Here is a 21,390-nt window from a genome sequence, read left to right on the forward strand (position 1 = left end):
AGAAAGTTTGCAGATGACACAAAAATTGGGGGAGTAGTAAATAATGTAAAAGACAGGTCACTGATTCAGAGCAATCTAGATTGATTAGTAAACTGGGTGTAAGCAAACAACATATGTTTTAATACAGATAAAGGTAAAGGTATACATCTAGGAACAAAGAATGTAGGCCATACTTACAGGATCGGGGACTCTACCCTGGGAAGCAGCAACTCTGAAAAAGATTTGGAGGTTATGGTGGATAATCAGCTGAACATGAACTCCCAGTGTGACTCTGTGGCCAGAAGATCTCATGCATTTCTGGGATGCATAAACAGGGGCATCTCAAGTAAGAACAGAGAGGTTATTTTACCTCTGTATTTGGCACTGGTGCGATCACTGCTGCAATACTGTGTCTGGTTCTAGTGCCCACAATTCAAGAAAGATAAATAGGAGAAGGTTCAGAGAAGAGCTACAAGAATGATTAAAGGATTAGAAAACCTGCCTTGTAGTGATAGATTCAATCTATTTAGTTTGGCAAAGAATAGGTTACGGGCTAATTTGATCACAGTCTGTAAGTATTATGGGGAACACATTTAATAATGTGTTCTCTTCAGTCTAGTAGAGAAAGGTCTAACATGATCCAATGGCTGGAAGTTGATGTTAGACAAATTCAGATGGGAAATAAGACATACATTTTGACCAGTGAGAGTAATTAACCATTGGAACAATGTCCAAGGGTCATGGTGATTTCTCATCATTGACAGTTCCGAAATCAGGATGGGATGTTTTTCTGAAAGATCTGCTCTAGGAATTATTTCAGGGCAGTTCTCTGGCCTGTGCTATACAAGAGGTCAAACTAGAATCACTAGATGATCATAAAGGGCCCGTCTGGCCTTGGAATCTATGAATGAGGGAGTAGGGTCTCTGGTGAGGGGTTTGTTATGAGGGGGTGTGGTCTGTGCTGAAGAACTGGAATTGTTGAGGGGCGGGGTCTCTCCTTCAGTGGGTGCAGCTTCCCTGTGAGGAACGCGGCCAATGCTGTGGCTGTGGGGCGGAGTCAGTCTTGAGGGGTGTGGCCAGTTCCACAGGGTGGGGTCAGCTGTAAGTCCCTACTCCCAGACCAACCGTCCTTTCTCGTGGGCCCCTGTACGTAACGCAAACTGCGCATGTGCCACGCCCTGCGAGTCCTGGATTTAAAGGGGATGGACCCGCGCCCTGGAGCCGGACGGGGCGGAGTGGCAGCAGCGGGTCTGGGTCTGCCAGTTCACGCCTAGGCCAGGAGGACTGGACTGGATTCAAGGGAGGCTGCCTGCCGGCCGGGACAAGGTGGCTGGGCTGGGTTGCGGGCGGGTGGGCGTGCATGCGCGCGTGGCCCACGTTGCGTGGGCAAGTCGCGGTGGGGCCGGGCTCTGCCCTGGGGCTCTGGATTGGGGTTGCGCGTGCCCCGCTCTCTGAGGCAGCCCCACAGCCCTGGCCCCGGCCCCGGCCATGCCCTGGCCGTCACTCCCCTGATCTCTCTCTGGCCTGAGCTGTGGCTGGGGCTGCGGTGAGGGGCGCCTCCAGCCTCCACTGGGCCGGGCCGGGCTGATCCGTGGCATCCCTGCCGCCGCCACCACTGCCCATCCCAGCCCTGCCAAGGAGGCAGCGGGATCCGCGCTGGGAGCAGGGCGCTGGCAGGCTCCTAGCCCAGCTCAGCCGTGGCTTCCCGTGGACGGGGGCAAAGCGGTGTCTCCTGTGAGACCCCTGGGGCCCAGCTCCCTGCTTGACCGCTGTCAGCTGTGGGGACCTGGCGCTGCTGGAGACCCTGGCACACGGCGTCCTAAGCTGGGCACGGGAGGGGGCTGATCTTCAGGGCACAAGCATAATTTTTTTGAGCCCAGTACAAATGTGTAACACGGGCCCCCTCCCACACACACACCCATGGGGGTTGCAGCCTGGGCCAGGTCGGGCCCCAGTAAAGTGTACCCTTCCTCCCCCCCTCTCTCCCCTATGTAGGAATCGTGCTTGATCCTACAGATGCTGGCCTTGCTCTGACACTCCAGAACATGGAATTGCAATTCCTGTGACTAGTGCAATTGGCTTTTCCTCTGCATCATAATGAGTGTCTGATACTGGCTGCTTTCCATTCAGTGGTGCTATAGTCCATCCTGGAGACTGGACATATGAAATCATGAAGTGGATTTGGAGACGCCCACATTCCATCATGTACAACTGACTGGGAGGTGTCAGGCATTAGCAACCATAGCTAAATTCTTTGGTTAAATTAATCCACTTGCTCAAGAAAGATTGGAAGTTAGTGGTGTAGGCTTTAAATTCACAAGCCTTTTTACAGTTGCTGTCACCTAGTTGCCACTGACATCACAATCCACTTAATTTGTTTTAAAAATGGCCTGTTTGCACTGAAGTTGATAGAAAGGTATTTTCATTTGCTTTTTAAAACATCAGGACTGCTTCTATGCTTTTGTTTTCTACAACATCAGTTATTCCACTGAGTTGTGATTTATTTTCTGTTCCCAGTCAGTACTGAGGACATCCCTTCACAAATTTCTCATCTTTAAGCCATTTTCATGAAAAGTTTTCACTTTTTGGAGTCAGTCATGTCATTTAGCTGTGTAATCAGAAATGAATGCATTGCTTCGGCAGTTGTTACACACTCTGGCTACCTTAGAAACCACCTAAGAATCCAACCTTAATTTTTTCCAAAGAGGTTGAGAGATAAGGCCTTGGAGTGGATCCCTCCTCCCTGGTCCATGATACTCGAGGTATGCCTTCATGGCAGAATTAACTTGTGTGGTCACCTGGGCTAGCTTAGTTTGAGTGTGAGCAGCCACACTGCAAAGCCATACTTGAGTTACTGTGTCCACACTGGTGCTGCACCCCCAGTTGTGTATCACTAGGACTTCTGGGGGCATATGAACTTCAGTAAGCTGAGCCACTCTGATTCTTTCCCAGTGTGTTGAGAGAACGTATCTGTCCTTGGGGGCAGGTGAGAAGAACTGTGGGAAGGCATTGGAGGACTATCAGCACTCAAGTGATTTATTATTATTAGTTGTGTTACCATGGCTCCTGGGAGCCACGTTCATGGACCAGAACCTCTCTGTGTTCAGCACTGTCCAAACAGAACAAAAAGAGGATCTCTGCCTCCAGGAGCTTAGCCTGCGTTCTCACTGAAATGGGTGGATTACCAGCCCAAGTGAAAGCAGCACCCAGGCTCTAGCCTATCCCCCCAGCTGGGCCAGCTAACCTCGATTTAAAGCATCCCTAAACTCATGTGAATGGGTTTTATTTGTGGATGAGAGGGGTTTAGAGGCAATATCTGAACAAGTTCCTGAGTTAACTCTGCAGCGAAGACGCTCTCCGAATTCAAGCACTAAAAGACTGGAAGAGAGAAGCACTGTTGTCAATGGTGAGAGCAAGACACTGGGAGCCTCAAATCTTGGCTACCATTCCCAGCTAGCTCTATCTTGCTGTAGGAGGTTTGGCACATCACTTAATCCCGCTTCGTTTTCTCATTTGTAAAATGTTTACCTACCCCCGTCCATTGGGTGTTGTGGGTTAGTTGTTTGTAAGCTCTGACAAAAGTTGCTCATTGCAAATTATTGTAAGTTACTCACCTGATTTTGTTGCTAGGGGTATACGGGTCGCCTTTGATCACTGACACCGATGCTTTCTCTCTCTCTGTGTTCCGCAGAGGCCACTTCCAAGGCTGAGAACACACCTAAGAAAAAGGCAACTGTCCAGGAAAAACTCTCCCCCAGTGGACAGCTAACCACTCCCAAAAAGGAGGTACCAGCTATCCCCCAGTCCATCACCAAAGAAAGTCTCTGGATTCACAGGTGGGAGTTATACTGAAGCTGGGGGAACCTTCATTTAGGGATGTAAATATTGTTTTAAAAAGTACCCATTTAAACTATTAAAATTATATTGGTTAACTGTTTAAAACAGTTAACCAATATAACTTTGTGTGCCCCACCCCCTCTACCCCTGGGTAGCGCCCCCCAGCCCGGCTCTGTGGGGGATCCCATTTCCTAACCGTGATCCCCAGTGTTCTGCAGCAGGGCCTCAGCCTCCCTGGGAAGCAGCAGTCACCATGGAGATGGAGAGCCCGTGCCCCTGGTTAATGACCTGAGCCCCCGGTTAACAGATAAGTATTAGTCTTAACAGTAAGACTAATACTTATCGGTTAACCATGTAGTATTTTACATCCTCTTATAATATTAACATCAGAGGAGTTTCAATTTGAGTCAAACCTCAGTAGTTTATATCTAGTGAGTAAGAAATGATTTCATGCTAATGAAACACTTACTTTGTGTAGACAAAATATTGTGTCTTCTAAGCTGTCAATCAAAAAAGAACTGATGTTTGCATTATTTTGGTGATGTGTACAAAAGGAATAAAACCTACCAAATCTTCTGCCCAGAAAGAGTAAGGGGAGCTGAATATTTATAAATACAGAGTTGTATTTATAAACCTAGATAGAATGTTTACTCCACTTATCTGTAATCAGCAAAGACCTACTCCTGTCAGTATCAGAGGGAAAGCTCTGCACTCAGCTGTATGCATAAACAATGATAATATTTTGGAACCTATAACCAAAGTGGAGAGCATTTTTATTTTGTGACTTACACTGGCTACCTGGTTGGTTCTTTGAAGAGCCATTGAGGTTTGGAAATTGCACCCTTCTCTACGGAAAGAGAGGCTGAACTAAATCAGGGAGCACATCTGGGATTGTTTTAAATGTTTAATGACACTAGTAAAAGTAAAATCACTTTCCCTCAAAATTGTAGAAATTCTGCTCTTGTTATGAAAGCACTATTATAACTGAACTGGATCTTTTTTAGATTTGTGAAACAATACAGTGTTATGCATTTAGCCTTCTTTGCCTTGGTAACACTGGAAAAAACTTGATTTTTAAATGAAAATTCAGTAAATGTTTTGTTGTATGGACAAACTCTGGTTTTGTAAGTTACTTTGTGGTGCTCAGAATTGTGTAACAAAAGCTAGAGATGAAAAGACTCCATTACTTGATCCAGTCTTTCTTGCCCCTGTAGGATTCTCTCCTATGCTATTTTCTAGTTTTTGTCCAGTTTAGTTCTAAGGAATTGAGATTCCACCATTTCTCTTGGGTGAGGAAGGAAAACCACATTGTTGGCAAGTGTAGCAATACGTTTCTCAAGGTTTTCAGAATATAACTATCCAGAAGCTGTGCAGATATCTTAATCCCTCTCAAGTGGAATCTCCATCTTTAGAGGTTTTTAAGCTGAGGCTTGACAAAGCCCTGGCTGGGATGATATAGCTGAGGTTAGTCCTGCTTTGAGCAGGGGGTTGGACTAGATGACCTCCTGAGGTCCCGTCCAACTCTAATATTCTATGATTCTAAGTGGAGTATCCTGTTAACTGAAAGCCTCTGCAATAATTTGAGCATTTGCTGGTTAGTTTCTGAACTTTGTGAGCTGTAAAGAGGCCTAGATGTGATGGGTTAATTAAGTTATTGCTAGGGTATTGATCCTCTTGTCTCTGTAACATAATACAAAGGGGTCCTCACTGGGTTCTCAGACTAATTACATTACAGTAGAACCTAGTTTATCCATATGCAACTGGAAATTGGATTCTGGCCCCTCAGGTTCATCTCTTGCACAGTAAAAGCCACTGTTAATTCCAATTCCAAGTCCCCTGATTTATGTGGATGAATTGGTCTTTTTTACTGCCTTTAAAAGCACTATGGAAGTTTTTAAAGATTAGCCAAGCAAATTTGTTTATTATGATCAGAATTTATTAGTGTTACACATTAAGGCCTCTAATCACCTATATCAAGAGCACCTATGGATGACTCAGGGAAGTAATTACCTTGATGGCTCATACTGCTGGCACAACATATTTATTCAAGTTTTCACTTGCAGCACTTTGGCCTGTATTGTATTGATTGACTTTTGAAAAAAGACACAAACTTAGATTCTGACTGTGTGGAGACATTAACTATCCCAAAACCCACACATTGGAATGTTGACTTTGCTTACTACATATGGGATATTTATAAAAATTTCATAGGAAAGATTCAGATTAGAACTCTAACCTATCTCCTCGCACATAGGTTGTTAAACCCTCGGAATTGCTGGGAATGGATTTCATGGGGTCATGCCCAGTACTGAAGAAGGGATACCAGTATGTGCTGAGAGCTCCGGCTTATTTTTTGAAATAGGTGGAAGGATTTCCACTTCAAACTACGCTAGCACATGAGGTGGATAAGAAACACTGTAACAGTAGATATTGACATGGAAGTCCAGATCAGATACTGGCAGATCTGGGTTCCAAACTGAATAATGAGGTAACAATTTATGGTGTTATTTTCACCATATGGTCACCTACACACTCACAGCAGTGTGACAGGGGCTGTTAGCAGCTACACACTGAGCCCTTTGGAGCCAGCCCCTGGTCACTGAGCACAGCCAGGGCACGGGTGTAGTGAGGGGTGGAGGGACTGAGGTAGTTGGGTTTGGAAGGGTCGAGGGGAAAACTTGAACCTGTCGGGAGCCTGGTGAAGTAACTAGCTCACAAGCTTGAGCAGAGAGCAGCAGTGTAAACGCTGAGCCAGGGAGCAGGAAGGGGCTCCACATAACTGCTGCTGTGCTGCGATGTACCCGGAGCATAGAGAGTAATAAAGATATTTGTGCTGCTTAATTCTCATAGCAGGCCTGCCAGCCAGGGGCTCCAGGAGCTGATGGTGGAGCCCTTCCACAGTCAGATATTTACCCATGAACATCCCCACCACTGTCGCTGGGAGAGTTTGTGCTGTATGTTGTTGTTGACAACACAATTTTATGTCTCTTCAGGTACCAAAAATGATTTTGTACATTAACCTGCTTACCAAAATATTTTCCACTGTAATAACACAGTAAGATTGGGTAAGAAATCCCAGAATATACCCATAATTTCAGTGGGAAATAGGAAAGGAACACAGGTATTTCAGAAGGAAATTTTATAAAAAAATGATCTATTTTCAACTCAACTATTCCCTGTCTGAAAAACGTGTAGCTTCACCAGCTCGTACCACCTAGAAACCAGCAGACAGGATGAAAACTGACTCCATCACAGGGTAGTTTTAGGGGATTTATTTTCAAACACTCAAGATAATGAGAGGGCGCTGTGCCATTAATTGAATATTTTGACTAAATCTTCAAAACTGAATTACATTGAAAATGTTCATACTGCACCAAGATGAAAACAAAGTAGTTGTAGCCAGGCCTTGTGATGTGCCTCCCCTCGCACTCTGCTCAGCTATCCCGTCAAGTAATTAATACATTTGCTAGAACAACTTTATCTTGTGTGCTCTAAATCTCACAGGACTGTTAAAAATAACCAAACAGGTTGTCTCGGGGGTGGATTGAGGATACGGAACCTTTATTGCCTGCTCGTTCCACCTCGACTCCGCGAGTGAGCGACGAAGGGTTACTTTACAATCCTTGTATCCATAACAGTATGTAAATGTATACATTTCCAGCCACTCCCCATAGACCCTTATTGGCTTACATTGACACCTATAAAATGAATATTAACAACTACATAATGAGTACAATTATACCCGCCCCTGTTTGTTATTTATAGGATTATTGCACAGAGCACAGGCAGGTTACCTTGAAACTTACTAACATTCTTTAAAATATACAATATGCAAGGGAGGGAAAGAAGATTATACTCTGTTCCCACCAACGACCTTTAGCAGGAGGGGGAATAGTTATTTGTTAGCCTCATTCCTTGCGCAGATGGCTAGGAAGGGAGGAAAAGAAGAGAGAGAACAAATTCTAGCTAGAATTCACACCAAGTAACAGAAACAAGGTTTGCCTGTGCCTTCACCCCGTTCCCTGTAACTTAGGCCTGACCATTTTTCCAGCTTTTAACTCTTTACTCTCCTACAATGAGCACAAAAATATCACCCTTTGGACTGATGCCTGGGCTCCTTCCCGTAAGCGGGTCCCATTCACACCGCCTGGCCCCTTTCTCACACAGCCCTGGGGCTGGGCTCTCACCCCCTTCCCCAGCTCTCCCCACTCTCCCCCCATCGCGCTGGGACCAGCTCCCCCCACAGGCTGAGGCTGCAGTGCAGAGCGGCCCGTACAGCAGGGCCCCGGCGCTCTCACCCCTGCCCCCGCACTGCCCCCTGTGGCCGTTTCACCCCCCGCCATGGGCAGAGACTCCCCCAGGGGAGGAAACGCCGGGACTTTCCCCTCGCTCACTGGCCCCGTCGCACTCACTGGTCTCCTCCCCTCACCCATCATTTCTGCCAAGGGCTCTTCCTCCTTGGGGGGGTCTCTCCCCTCCCCCCTCGTTACATCCCCCCAGAGTCTTCCTCATGTCAGCTGGGCTCTTCCCTTCCTGCTGCTACAGCCCCCTCCCCACCCCACCCTCAGCCTCCACCCCTGACGCTGCACCCACCCAATTCACACCCCTACCTGCCCTCCAGCCGGCTCCCCCCAACCCCTTCTCGGACCTTTCCCATCCCCCATGTGACAGGTCTGGTGCTGGGAACTGAGGGGCAGGTGGTGGGGGGGCAGCTGATGCTCTTTAGACCTTCCCCTGGGAACAGGCCTGGGGGCTGCTCAGCGCTGGTACAGGACAGTCTCTGTCGCGGGTGTCGCTGTCAGGGACAGAGATTCCCTCCGGCCTGAGCTGGGACCGGGCAGATGATCAGGGGAGCCGCGTTTTCACCCCCAGCACTGAGACCAGGACAGAAATAAGGGCGAAGCGTCCCGGAGAAGGTGTCAGTGAAAGTGAAGAGCTGGGACCTGTCAGTGACATTGTAAAATGAGACCTCGCCTGCCTCATAGTCCAGGAAAATCCCCACCCGGCTGGGCCTGACGCTCACAGAAAGGATGGTAGAGGGGGAGGTGAGGGCCTCGTGTCTCCCATACCTCATCCCCACGACCCAATATCCATCCTCAGGTGAGAGTGCGACCCGCCCCTTCCTGCTCACAGATTCCCTACAAACCCCCAGAATCCATCTAGTCTTATCTCCCACCTCCACCTCCCAGTAACGCCTCCCGCCCGGGAACCCCTCAGCGCCCAGCACAAAGACACAAAAATCAAATCTCTCAGGATTGTTGGGCAGATCCTGGCGTGTGTCTCCGCGTCTCACACGTTTCCGATCCTCAGACAGGATGAGTTTGGGATTTGCCGTGTCTGGATCCAGAGTCACGTCCACTGGGGAGAGAGTCACAGAGTCAGGGCCGGGGCAGGTCATGGGGATCAAAGGGAAATTAACCTGCATCCCTGTTAATCGCTGGGGCGGGGGGTTGTTGCCCGTTAAGTGGAGTCAGAGCCCGTCTGCCCATGGGAGCGAACATGAGGGGAAGGAGAGCAGGAGCAGGGGAGAGGTGGGGGGAAAGTGTCAGCGGGGGCAGATCAGGGGAAGGCAGCCTAGGGGCAGGGGAGGGGACAGGCTGATGCTGGGAGAGGAAAAAGAGGGGCAGAGGGAAGGAGCAGGCCTGAGGAGGACAGAGGGGGTGCAGGGAGGGGCAGGGTCCCAGGGGCACAGGGAAGGGAAAGGGCAGGCACAGGGGGTGAAGCAATGGTGGGGGGGGGGTCCAAGGGGCAGGGAAATGAGGAGAAGGGTGGGCTCTAGGGGGGCAGAGGTTAGTAAAGAAGAGGGTCAGGTGCTAGGGGTATGGGGAGGAGGGTCTAGTGGAGGGGTGGATTCAAGGAGGGCACAGTGGGAGGGGCAGGTGTCAGGGGAAAATGTGGGGTGAGGGAGCAGAAGCAGAAGTGGGGCAGAGAGAGTGGGATGGAGAAGGCTGGACCCTGGGGGGGCAGAAAGGGGCAAAGGCAGGATAAGGGGGAGAGGGAGGGTGGGCACCAGGGATCCCAAACAGGGGCGAGGGAAGGGGCTTGCAGCAGGGAGGGAGAGGGGGATGAGGGTAGAGAAAGGCCCCAGAGGAGGAGCAAAGGGAGGGGCTGGCCCCAGGGGACTAGAGGGAGTGAGGGATGCAGGACCCAAGGAGGCAGAGGGGGGTAAGGGAAGGGGCAGGGGTTTGGGGGGGAGAAAGGAGGAGCTTGTGATGAGGGATGGGGAAGGCTTGGGGGTCAGGGTGGGAGAAGAAAGAGGCAGGCACCGGGCGCCAGATTGGGGGAGAGGCTGGTGCTGGGGGGCAGTGGTGGGGTGTGGGACGGGGCAGGGACCAGGTTCAACAAGAGGCAAGAGGAGGAGCAGGCATCAGGGAGTCGAGGGGGGCAAAGGAAGGGGTGGGTGCCAGAAGGGTGGGGGGAGGGACAGGAGTCTGGGGGACAGAAGGGGGAAAAGGGAGGGGCAGGCAAAAGGAGGAAAGAGGAGAGGGGAGGAGTGGGCTTAGGTGCAGGGGGGATGGGGAAAAGAGGGGTGGGGGAAGTCATGTGTGATGGGGGGAGGAGGGGGAGGGGAGAGGGGCACGGAGAAGGAAGGGATGAGGGGAGGGGTGGGTGCCGGGGGCAGGGGAGTGAAGGTGTGACTGTCTTTTCTCTCATGTTCACCCTTTCACAAGATGATGACACGTTTCATACCAAGTGGGTCTCCTGGCACAATACATGCGGTAACGTGACATGTAAAGTACAGCATCACTCAGTTCAGAGAAGCCGGCACAGCCAGTTCCTCAGAAACAGGCAAACGAAGGCTTCAGCCAGGTGTCAGCGTAATCACACCATGAGCACCTGGGGAGCAGCCGTTCTTCGGCAGGCAGAAGGGAATGAGTAAGGAATTGACATATTGGCACAGACACAGCTGGGGTCCCCGTCCCACAGCCCTGCTGTCACCTTAACCCAGCTGCAAATATTTCTCAAAGAGGCAAGAAAAGTAAAGGAAACTAGAATAGAAACTAACCCCACAAATGCCTCCCCTCCCCTCCCTTCCTTTCTGCTCCCGGCAACAGACACACCTGAAACAACCCTGCCCTGGGGAGAGGTCCCCACTGGGGGTGTCCAGCCAGTGAGCTGCAAAAGCCTGGGGTGAGAGACTTTTTTGCTTTCAATTCTTTTAGTCTGAGAAGTTCAATGTTAGTTTGTGTTTTATTTTTTATTTCCTTTGTGACCAGTTCTGACTTTTATGCTTCATTTATTTGTAATCACTTGAATTTCTTCTGTCATTAATAACCTTGTTTTATCTAAGCCAGTGTGTTTGGGACCCTTCACTTGAGATAACAGGGCTTGTGCATAGCGTTTTCTATTAATGAAACGACGGACTTTCTATCAGCTTGCGTTGGCCAGTAGAGCGCTGGGCAACTGGATGCACATTTCTGGGTGGACAGTTTGGGGCAGGGAGGTTGCTGGTGTCTCCTGCAGTGTAACTCAGCAGTGGCTGGCTATAGCACTCTTCCTGTGTAGCTGGGAGGAAGTGACATGCTAGAGACTGTGTGTGAACGCCCAGTCACTGTTCTCACAGTGAAGCAGTGTGAAAGGCACTCCAGAACTGAGGGGACAAAGCTGTTCAACAATCGAGATTGTACCTGGCCAATGTCACAGTGGGAAGGAAAGGGGCAAGCATCTGAAGAGTAGGGGGAGGCAAGGGAAAGGGCAGGGGGAAGGGGGATAGAGGAGGTTGAGAAGAGGGGCAGACACAAGGAGGGGGAAAGGAGCTGACACCAGGCAAGTATAGAGCTTTGAGGACACCAGGATGGAAAAGGGGATCAGAGGAGGGACAGATGGGGTGAGGGGAGGGATGGGAGACATAGGAACAGAGGGGAAAGGGGAAAAGTGGTTGACAGGGCTTGTGAGGGTGAAGTGATGGGGTGCTACAGGTGCAGATGGTGGTTGGGGGGAGGGGCAGGTGCCAGGATGGCAGGGGGCAAATGGAGGGGCGAGCTCCAGGGGCCGAGGCCAAGTAAACCCCAGCAGGGGACTTTTGTCTGAGGTCTTTTGGTCTGTGTCGAATAATTTCAGGAGTGCTGAAGAGGGGAAACTGAGGCAGGGTGCTTGCAGGCCACCCTGAGGCAACTGAGGGGGATGCCCCAGGTCACCTCCCCATGACAAATCTGTGAAACTGGCACCATGTAACAGAGCTGCTGCCCCTCCCCCCACGGACAGAGCCTCCCTCTCCAGTTTGGCTGTGTGGGCCCCTCACCGCGGTGTCTGACCCCAGCGGAGTCGGCGCCAGAGCGAGAATCTGGAGTGAGCGCTGAGCACAGGGTGTTTGTGCCTCCTGCCCAGCTCCCTGCCCCCCCGTCCCAGCTCCCTGCTGCTCCCGCTGCCCCACAGACCCCAGCTCCCCCTGAGCCTGCCACCCCGCCCAACCTCCTGCTGCCTTTGCCCTGTACCTAGGGGTGTGAAGCTCCCTGATGGCTGGATGGTGAACTGGGGGTGACCCTAGGCCCAGCACGGAGCCAGCCGGGTCTCTCCAATACCCCCTGCCTAACCCAGACAGACAGACCCAGCGTGTCGCTGGTCCCACACTGGGACCCTCACTCCCCCCCCGCCGAGTTTGCTGCTCCCCCTGCTGGGCCTTGTCTGCTCTCAGACCAGGAGCCATGCAGGGCTGGCAGCCCCTTGGTCTGCCAGGGGAGGGGCTGGAGTCACTCATACAGGTTTGGCCTCGGTTACCTGTGAATCCTTGGGCTCTTCTGAGTCCTGGAACAAACCAGCAGAGAGAGAGAGGTGAGAATTAACAATGCAGGGGCACCCAGAGCGGGGTCCAGTTCAGAGATGGAGGCGGTGAGGTGGGGCAGACTCTGCTGTTCCGATGCAAACAGCCCTGACGGTGCAGCAGCCGCTCTAGCCAGGTACATGGGCCTGTTCCCACTGCACCCAGCTCTGCACCGTCTCACAACAGCCCAGGGATGGACAGGTTCTGACTCTGTTTTGTCTTTTCTGACCCATGTTCTTCTCCCACATTCACCTGCTGGGTTTCTCTCCTGTGCAGATCACTGCACACCCGCCCAGCCCAGGGGCTGCTCCATACAGGGGAACAGGTTCCCAGCAGCTGCTGTGCCCTACTGTAAGGTCTGAGGCCTTGTTTTCTTGCTAAGCAGTAACAGCCATAGTAGGAGAGACAAAAGCTAAGCAGCATGCAGTCACATCTTCACCGTCCTGACATTACATCCAGACAATGTGGTATCAGGCTGTTAAGAAGGTGCTACTGTCCTAATAGTACCTACCACCACCAGATACAGAAACAGATCTTAAGATGCGTAAAGAAAACGTTGTTTGATAGCATCTGTCTGGCAAGGAATCACTTATCAACAGTTGTGGCTGTAAACTCTACACTTATTGTTTTGTCTGTATGGGACCCACTTCTCTATTGTGTATTGAATGATTTCTGTTTGGTTCTTTGATTGTTTCTGGCTGTTGCATAACTAAGAGAACTAAGTGTGGTCAGTTAAGGTGGTCGGGTACGATTGCTTAAAGAATGATTTTGCAATATGTTAAGATTGATCAAAGATTTATTTTGTAATATGATTGGCTAAGGGGTAGCTAAGCAGGACTCATGTTTCACTATAAAAACTGGGGTCCAATAGACAGACCAGCTAGAAGAAGAAAAGCGGAACAAGAAAAATAAGAAGGGAAGCCCTGAAGGAAGAAGAAGAATCCACCTCCAAGACACCGCCCAAGATCAGACCTGCTAGAATCCTCTCCACAACCCTGACATGCAGCAACCAGAATCCAGATGAGACTGACCTTGCCTGGCTAACAGGGAAAGTCCGCCTGCCTGATCGGGATTGGTGAGCATAGTCCCGTATGCTTAGCATGTGTACTATGTTTGGTCATTATTAATAAATAGAGAATAGTGATATTAGAATCATAGAATCATAGAATATTAGAGTTGGAAGGGACCTCAGGAGGTATCTAGTCCAACCCCCTGCTCAAAGCAGGACCAACCTCAGCTACACCATCCCAGCCAGGGCTTTGTCAAGCCTCAGCTTAAAAACCTCTAAGGATGGAGATTCCACCACCTCCCTAGGTAACCCATTCCAGTGCTTCACCACCCTCCTAGTGAAAAACTTTTTCCTAATGTCCAACCTAGACCTCCCGCCCTGCAACTTGAGACCGTTGCTCCTTGTTCTGTCATCCGCCACCACCGAGAACAGCCTAGCCCCATCCTCCCTGGAACCCCCTTTCAGGTAGTTAAAGGCCGCTATCAAATCCCCCTCATTCTTCTCTTTTGCAGACTAAACAAGCCCAGTTCCCTCAGCCTCTCCTCATAAGTCCTGTGCTCCAGCCCCCTAATCATTTTTGTTGCCCTCCGCTGGATGCTTTCCAATTTGTCCACATCCTTTTTGTAGTGGGGGGCCCAAAACTGGACATAATATTCTAAATGCGGCCTCACCAATGCCGAATAGAGGGGAATAATCACTTCCCGTGACCTGCTGGCAATGCCCCTCCTAATGCAGCCCAATATGCCATTAGCCTTCTTGACAACCAGGGCACACTGCTGACTCATATCCAGCTTTTTATCCACTGTTACCCCCAGGTCCTTTTCTGCAGAACTGCTGCCCAGCTCGTCGGTCCCCAGTCTATAGCTCTGCATGGGATTCTTCCTTCCTAAGTGGAGGACTCTGCACTTGTTCTTGTTGAACCTCATCAGATTCCTTTTGGCCCACTCCTCCAGTTTGTTTAGGTCACTCTGTATCCTATCCCTACCTCGCAGGGTATCTACCACTCCTCCCAGCTTAGTGTCGTCCGCAAACTTGCTGAGGGTGCAATCTACCCCATCCTCCAGATCATTAATAAAGATGTTGAACAAAACCGGCCCCAGGACAGACCCCTGGGGAACTCCGCTTGTGACCGGTTGCCAGCTAGACATGGAGCCATTGATCACTACTCGTTGAGCCCTATGCTCTAGCCAGTTCTCTATCCATTTTATAGTCCATTCATCCAACCCATACTTCTTTAACTTGCTGATAAGAATACTGTGAGAGACAGTATCAAAAGCTTTGCTAAAGTCAAGGTATATCACATCCACCGCCTTCCCTACATCCACAGAGCCAGTCACCTCATCATAGAAAGCAATCAGGTTGGTCAGGCATGACTTTCCCTTGGTGAATCCGTGTTGACTGTTCCTGATCACCTTCCTCTCTTCCAAGTGCCTTAAAATGGATTCCATAAGGATCTGCTCCATGATTTTTCCAGGGATTGAGGTGAGACTGACCGGTCTGTAGTTCCCCGGATCCTCTTTCCTCCCTTTTTTGAAGATGGGCACTATATTTGCTTTTTTCCAGTCCTCAGGGACCTCCCCTGTTGCCACGAGCTTTCAAAGATAATAGCCAATGGCTCTGAAATCACCTCAGCCAACTCCCTCAGCACCCTCGGGTGCATTGCATCTGGCCCCATGGACTTGTGTATGTCCAGTCCTTCTAAATAGTCTTGGACCTGTTCCTTCAACACTGCGGGATGTTTGCCTCCTTCCCATTCTGTGCCACCCAATACAGCAGTCTGGGAGCTGACCTTGTGTGTGAAGACAGAGGCAAAAAAGGCATTGAGTACCTCAGCTTTCTCCACATCCTCCGTCACTAGGTCGCCTCCCCCATTCTGTAAGTGGCCCACACTTTCCCTAATCTTCCTCTTGTTGGCAACATGCCTGTAGAAACTCTTCTTGTTCCCCTTCACGTCCCCTGCTAGCTGCAACTCCAATTGCGCTTTGGCCTTCCTGATTTCATTCCTGCACGTTCGAGCAGAGTTTTTATAATCCTCCCTGGTCATCTGACCAAGCTTCCACTTCTTGTAAGCTTCTTTTTTGCATTTAAGTTCGCCAAGGACATCCTTGTTAAGCCAAGCTGGACGCCTACCATATTTGCTATTCTTTCTGCACATCGGGATGGATTGCTCCTGTGCCTTCAATAAGGTCTCTCTAAAATACCGCCAGCTCTCTTGGATTCCTTTCCCCCTCATATTAGCCTCCCAGGGAATCCTGCCCATCAGTTCCCTGAGGGAGTCAAAGTCCGCTTTTCTGAAGTCCATGGTCCGTATCCTGCTGTTCTCTTTTCTTCCTTTCGTCAGGATATTACTGTGTAAGGCTCCTTCACAGGTAAAAGATCCTGTAAACCCACAGAGAATTATATCCAGAGCCCTATGGATTGGGAATGGGTGACCCTGAGCCCTAGAGTGTGAATTGGGTAAAGGTAGGTGCCTTTCCCTGGAGCCCTACAGACTGGGAAAAGGTGCGGTGCCCTAGTGTGTGGGTAACACTGCCCTAGAACAGCTACTCAGGATTCTCACCTCTGTCTGCAGCCAGCCCCTCTGGAAGGAAAGAGAAAAAGAAAAATCAATAATGAGTCACAATCCCTATTATCACCACTGCTAACAATCATTCGATCACAGCTTTCAGATGATACGATGTCAGTGAGAGAAGAAGCATAAAGGGCTTGTCCGCACTTAAATCGCAGCAATGGCACTGCTGCAGCTGTCCCACTGTTGCACTTTGGTGTAAACGCTCCCTATGCCAACAGAGGGGTTCTCCCATCGGTGCAGTTACCACACGTCCCTGAGAGGCGGGGACTTCTGTTGACTTAACTACGCCACTTCGGGGTGTGCATTTTTCATGCCTCTGACAGACAGTTCTGCTGATCTGATTTTCTGGTGCTGACCAGGCCTAAGGCTCAAGAAGCAGCTTTTCACTGGGATTTAGGCACCTAAAGATGCAGAGAGACACCTCGGGAGATTTGTCCAAGTGCTGAAGCAGGTCAGACACTTCACTCCTATTGAAATCAATGGGAGGTAGGTGCTTAGCCTGTGTTGGGGTGTTTGAAAATCCCACCACACACCTAAATACCTCTGAAAATCTGGCCTAAGGTGCTCAAAACACTAGGGCCAGATGCTCAGCTGGTGTAAATCAGCGAAGCTCCACTGACACCAGGGAGCTGACAACCTGGCCTGAGTCTGTCTGTGATAACGTGTCTCACGCTGACCAGCTACCAACGTTCCCAAGAAATATCCCGCTTGTCCCTCTGCCCACGTAGGGCACATTGGAGGGAGACTCTCTCGTTTCCCAGCAGGAGGGCGCTGCCGCAGGGATAGTTGCAGCGGGGAAGGCACTTTCACACCAAGCTCCTGTTCTCAGCCATCGATGTCTTTATGGGAAATCTGCCTTTCTGCTCAGAACAGCTTCCCTGGAGCTCAGAAATCCACCAACCCCCTGCTCCCCTCCTCCAAACAGAGACAATCACAGCCCAGCAGCGTGGCTGTCAGGAGCCAGGACACGGGCAGCCAAGCACAGCGATCAGAGCAGGCGTCAGTGCTGAGAAATGGAACCAAGGGCCAGAACTAGAGCCAGAAGCCGAACGCCCGAGCAGAGGGTCAAACCAGAGCCAGAGCCAGGAATATGAGCTGAGAGTTAGAACTAGGTTATCTGGGTCAAGGAAGGCAGGAGCAGGATTGGGTCCAAGGCAGAAGCAAGGCAGGGACAGGGCTGGAACAAGGCAAAGAAGCAAGAACAAGGGAGGGTCTAACCCAGCAGCAGGTCAGGGAAATATATTTGTACAAAGGCAGCCTCCAGGAGTTTCCTCTAGGCCTTAAACAGCTTGTCTGGGCCAAGGGTGGGTAGCCCTGCCAGCCAGGGGTGCTTGGCCCCACAAGCTCACAGCCCATCAATGGCTGCCCCACCAGCAGTGCTGGCTGCGGGTGCGGATGCAGCAATTGTCCACGGACCCACAGACCAGATTCCTGCCCTGTGGATCCTCGTGGCAGCTCCATGTTCAACCTCAGCTGGCTGAACTGCAGATCTAGAGCAGTGAGCAGCAAATCGGAGCCTGAGAGAAACACCCAGAAATTCTGAACAGCAGCAGCTGCAGGAGAGTCAGCCCCTGAGCTCAGCTGGCCAGGCCAGAGCGGCAGTGACTGCGAATGATCTGCCCCGCTCGGTATGAACACTCAGGGACTGACAACAACCCAACCAATGGGGGCCTCCCCTCCTGCAGTCTCAGCTCCGCAGCTTCCCCGTGGGAGTCCCCCACCTGTCCCTGCCCAGACACTATAAGAGAGAAACCCTCGGTGCGTCCCTTACCCAGGAATCCTGTCACAGCCCCCTGGAGATTGTTCTCTCGAGTGAAATCCCGGATTCTCTTTTCCAGCTCAGGGGATTTGGGCACCGGATGTTGAGACGTTGCCTTCTCTCCCCTGCAGAGAGACACGAGTATGTTTATTTCTCTCCCTCCTCAGCCCGAAGTTCCCCCCTCCCCCCCAGCCAGAAAGGGGAGTGGGTGGGAGGAGCCGCTCCCAGGGCTGACAGAGGGGCCCATTGTCCAGTCCCAGCCGCTCCTCAGCGTCTCCTCTCAGCCTCCAAAGGGAAACGGCCCCTCTGAGGCATGAGTTGGGACACTCCTCTCCTTTGCCCCTGGACCTCCTCACATGGGACAGGCTTTGTGCCATGACAGAGCTGGGGCCAGGTCCCAGCTAGGCCCTCGGGGTCACAGGTCCCAGCCCCAGTAATGATCCCCTGAGCCAGCCCAGCCCCAGGGAGGGTTCTCCAGCCCACAGCTGTGGGGCGATCCCCTCCCCAGGATGGGTCACAGAGCCACAGCTCCAGCCACCCTTTGCGATGTGGACGGAGGGGGGCTGGATCCAGAGGGTGAGACTGTCCCAGGGTCGGGGCGCTGGGGGCTGGGTCCGTAGCTGAGTCTCTGAAACTCTTCCCAGCACGACGGGGCATGAGGGGCAGAGGAGCCTGGACATACCTGCTCACGGCGCTTCTGACACCCTAAAGGGAAAGGAGAGACAAAGCAGAGAGTCAGTGCCCACGGCCTAGCCCAGCCACTGCCCCAGATGGGTCAATCTGCTCCCACAGCCCAGCCCCGCCCCACAGGCTGCTCCCCGGTGGGGTGGAGGCACTAAAGGGCTGTGCCAGGGCGAGCAGAGCCTCTTTCCCATCAACTGCTCTGCAGGGACGGCCGGGCCCCTGAGCTGAGCCCTGGGGCAGGAACAGCCTTTCACGAGCCTCCCTCTCCTTCCCTCCCTGATGGCCCAAACTCCTGTCTCTCTGCAGACTCGGGGCCCCTGGCCCTTCAGCCTCCCCAGGCCACGCGCTCTGCACGGAGTTACCCTGTGAGCCCCAAGTGACTCAGGGGCCGTCCCCTCCCTGCACTGGGCTCTGGGCGCGTCTGACACGGTCTCACCTGCAGCAGTTCTGGCGCCGGCTGCTGACACTTCCCCTCCAGCTCAGTGATCAGGGCGCTGAGCTGGGAAATCTCCTCGCACAGCTGGGTGCTGTTTTCCTCCCTCCTCCTCCCGATCTCCTGGTCCAGCTCCCCCAGCCGGGCCAGCAGGAGGCGCTCTTGTTCAGCCAGGAACTGGCGCAGCTGCTCAACCTCAGACACCACCAGCTGCCTCTCCACTTCCGTCTGCCTCTGGGGGGCACAGAGAGGGGCAGGGACAGGGCAGGGACACGGGGAGAGCAAGGGATCATGGGAAATGGCACAAAGCCTTGTCCAGGCTGCACAGAGTGTTTCATGTCACTTCTCTGCCAGTAGAACTGTGTCTACACCAGGGCTCTGGCCAGGAGTAAAAAATGTCACCAAAAAATCATCCTCTCAAACCCCATCACGGTACCAGCAACAGATTTCAGTGTAGGCCAGGCCTTGGCAAACGCTGCTGCCCAAACCACCCGACGGCATCACTGGAAATGTCTGACACTCAAACCCTGGGAGCAGCAAATGTCTCCCCAGCTTCACCCTGACCCCCTGCGACACCTGTGCACATTCAGCAGGTTTAGTCTCCTCTCACCCACAGTGCTACAGAGGCAGAGCCAGAGGCTGCTCCCAGCTGCCCTGTGTGATCCCCCTGACTTCAGTGGGAATTAACACCAGGGTCACAGAGCATCTGACCCTAACCCCACTGACTTCAGTGGGTCACTCCTGATTTACACCAGGTACCTGAGAGCAGAGTCTGCACCGCGCTGTTTAAATGCCCTAAACTCCCTCACTGCATCGACCCTGGAAATCCTTCACCCTCCTGAATTACAGACACCAAACAGGCAGAGACTCCCCCTGCTGCTGTCGCTGGCGCCCCTGTGCAAACCTGCTGGGCGGGGCAGGGCACCTACCAGGAGCCTCTCGCTCTCCTTGTCCCAGTCGGATTTCAGGCCCTGGAGCTCTTCTCTCTCCTTCCTCAGACACTGCAGGCGGCTCAGGATTTGCTCCTGCGAACACAGACAAGGGCTCTGGGGGCTGGTTCGGGTCCTTGCTTTGTGCCCTGCGATCGTCACTGAGCAGAGGCTGGGGAACCACGTCCCCTTCTCCAACCCACTGAAAAATGACTGACCCTAGCTCCAAGGGAACTCCCCGGGCAGAGCTGCTGGGCCCGGCCCGGCCCGGCTCCTCCCCAGCACCATCAGCCCCAGAAATGTTCTTTGGTCCCAGGATCGGGCACTTCCCAGGTTCCAATCCGGGGCTGCTCAGATCCAGGCCAGGGGCTCTGTGAGTGCAGAGGCTGGGCCTGTAACTCCCAGCCATGGCGATAACTGCGCCCTACCCTGTACTCCTGGGCAGCCTCCTCGATGGGAACCACGGTGTGAGCGCGGTGAGCCCGGGATCGGTCACACACCAGGCAGATGGGGGTTTGATCCTCCTGACAGAAGAGTTTCAGAGCCTCCTGGTGTCTCTCACACACTCTGCCCCCCTCGGGCTCCGGCACCGCCTGCAGCCTCAGGCGTTTCACTAACTGCACCACGTTGTCCAGCTGCCTGTTGGGCCGCAGGTGTCTCTGCTGGGCGGGTTCTCGGCACTGGGGGCAGGGGAAGTTTGGCTCCGACTCCCCCCAGCACTGGCTGATGCAGGCTCGGCAGAAGTTGTGCCCACACTCGATAGTCACCGGCTCTGTGAAATACTCCAGGCAGACGGAGCAAGTCACTTCGTCCTGGAAGCTCCCGGCCAGCTCCCCGGCAGCAGCCATGGCTCCTCCGCTCCGGGCCGGGAACAGCCGCTGCGGGTTAGTTTCACTTTCCCTTCCCTGAGCTCAGAGAAGCCGGTTTGGCTGGCGCTGGCTGGGGCGTTTCCCTTCCTGTTGTTCCCAGCGGGCCCGGGCTGAGCTGCAGCGAGTCACCGCCAGTGTCACAGCCCCGGGGCAGGGGAGACAGAGCCAGGGCCAGGGCAGTTGTTGGGTCTGGCTTTGGTTTTTCATATTATATTTTATTACATTTTTAAATAGCTACAAACACACACAGAACAAACAGACATAACCAATGGCACCTAAACTTCTGATAACTCATTAACAGCTCACAATATGTGAACCATTTGCTAGGTAACCTCAGATACATTTGAAAGATATCTAGAATATGACGGGTAAAATGTAAATCAATTATTTGTATTACACAATTTAGAAAAAACAAAATTTGTTTCCAAAAATCCAACTAGTTAAAGAAAAAATAAGTTAAAATAACAAATGGAGGGAAAGTTCAGAGGAAGGGGATGGAAACGGGCAGGAAGGAAGTGGGTGTAGAGCAGGGGGAAGCTAGGGGGCCCCCATATATTA

General features: G+C 52.0%; 1 protein-coding gene and 1 long non-coding RNA gene across 3 annotated transcripts; one reads left to right on the forward strand and one right to left on the reverse strand.

Moving 5' to 3' along the window:
- Window positions 1-1,081: 1,081 nt before the first annotated feature.
- On the forward strand, window positions 1,082-13,700 carry LOC137162780 (uncharacterized). 2 transcript variants are annotated; one of them, XR_010922494.1, is made up of 3 exons: window positions 1,082-1,305; window positions 3,671-3,815; window positions 13,449-13,700. It is a non-coding gene; the product is annotated as an uncharacterized lncRNA (long non-coding RNA). The 2 variants fall into 2 exon arrangements; XR_010922495.1 differs by lacking the exon at window positions 1,082-1,305 and adding an exon at window positions 3,358-3,385.
- LOC137162778 (zinc finger protein RFP-like) lies at window positions 8,594-20,815 on the reverse strand. The gene is made up of 8 exons (XM_067562709.1): window positions 20,392-20,815; window positions 19,964-20,059; window positions 19,038-19,268; window positions 18,600-18,622; window positions 17,930-18,042; window positions 16,147-16,167; window positions 12,535-12,561; window positions 8,594-9,174 (listed from the first exon to the last, which is right to left on the reverse strand). The coding sequence occupies exons 1-8, from the start codon at window positions 20,809-20,811 to the stop codon at window positions 8,615-8,617; spliced, it is 1,491 nt and encodes a 496-aa protein (XP_067418810.1). The 5' UTR covers window positions 20,812-20,815; the 3' UTR covers window positions 8,594-8,614.
- Between the last annotated feature and the right edge of the window lie 575 nt (window positions 20,816-21,390).

Source organism: Emydura macquarii, unplaced genomic scaffold (genome assembly GCF_026122565.2).
Source record: "Emydura macquarii macquarii isolate MOO-44397 ecotype Brisbane River unplaced genomic scaffold, CSIRO-AGI_Emac_v2 contig_2460, whole genome shotgun sequence".
In the NCBI taxonomy this organism is placed as follows: domain Eukaryota; kingdom Metazoa; phylum Chordata; order Testudines; family Chelidae; genus Emydura; species Emydura macquarii.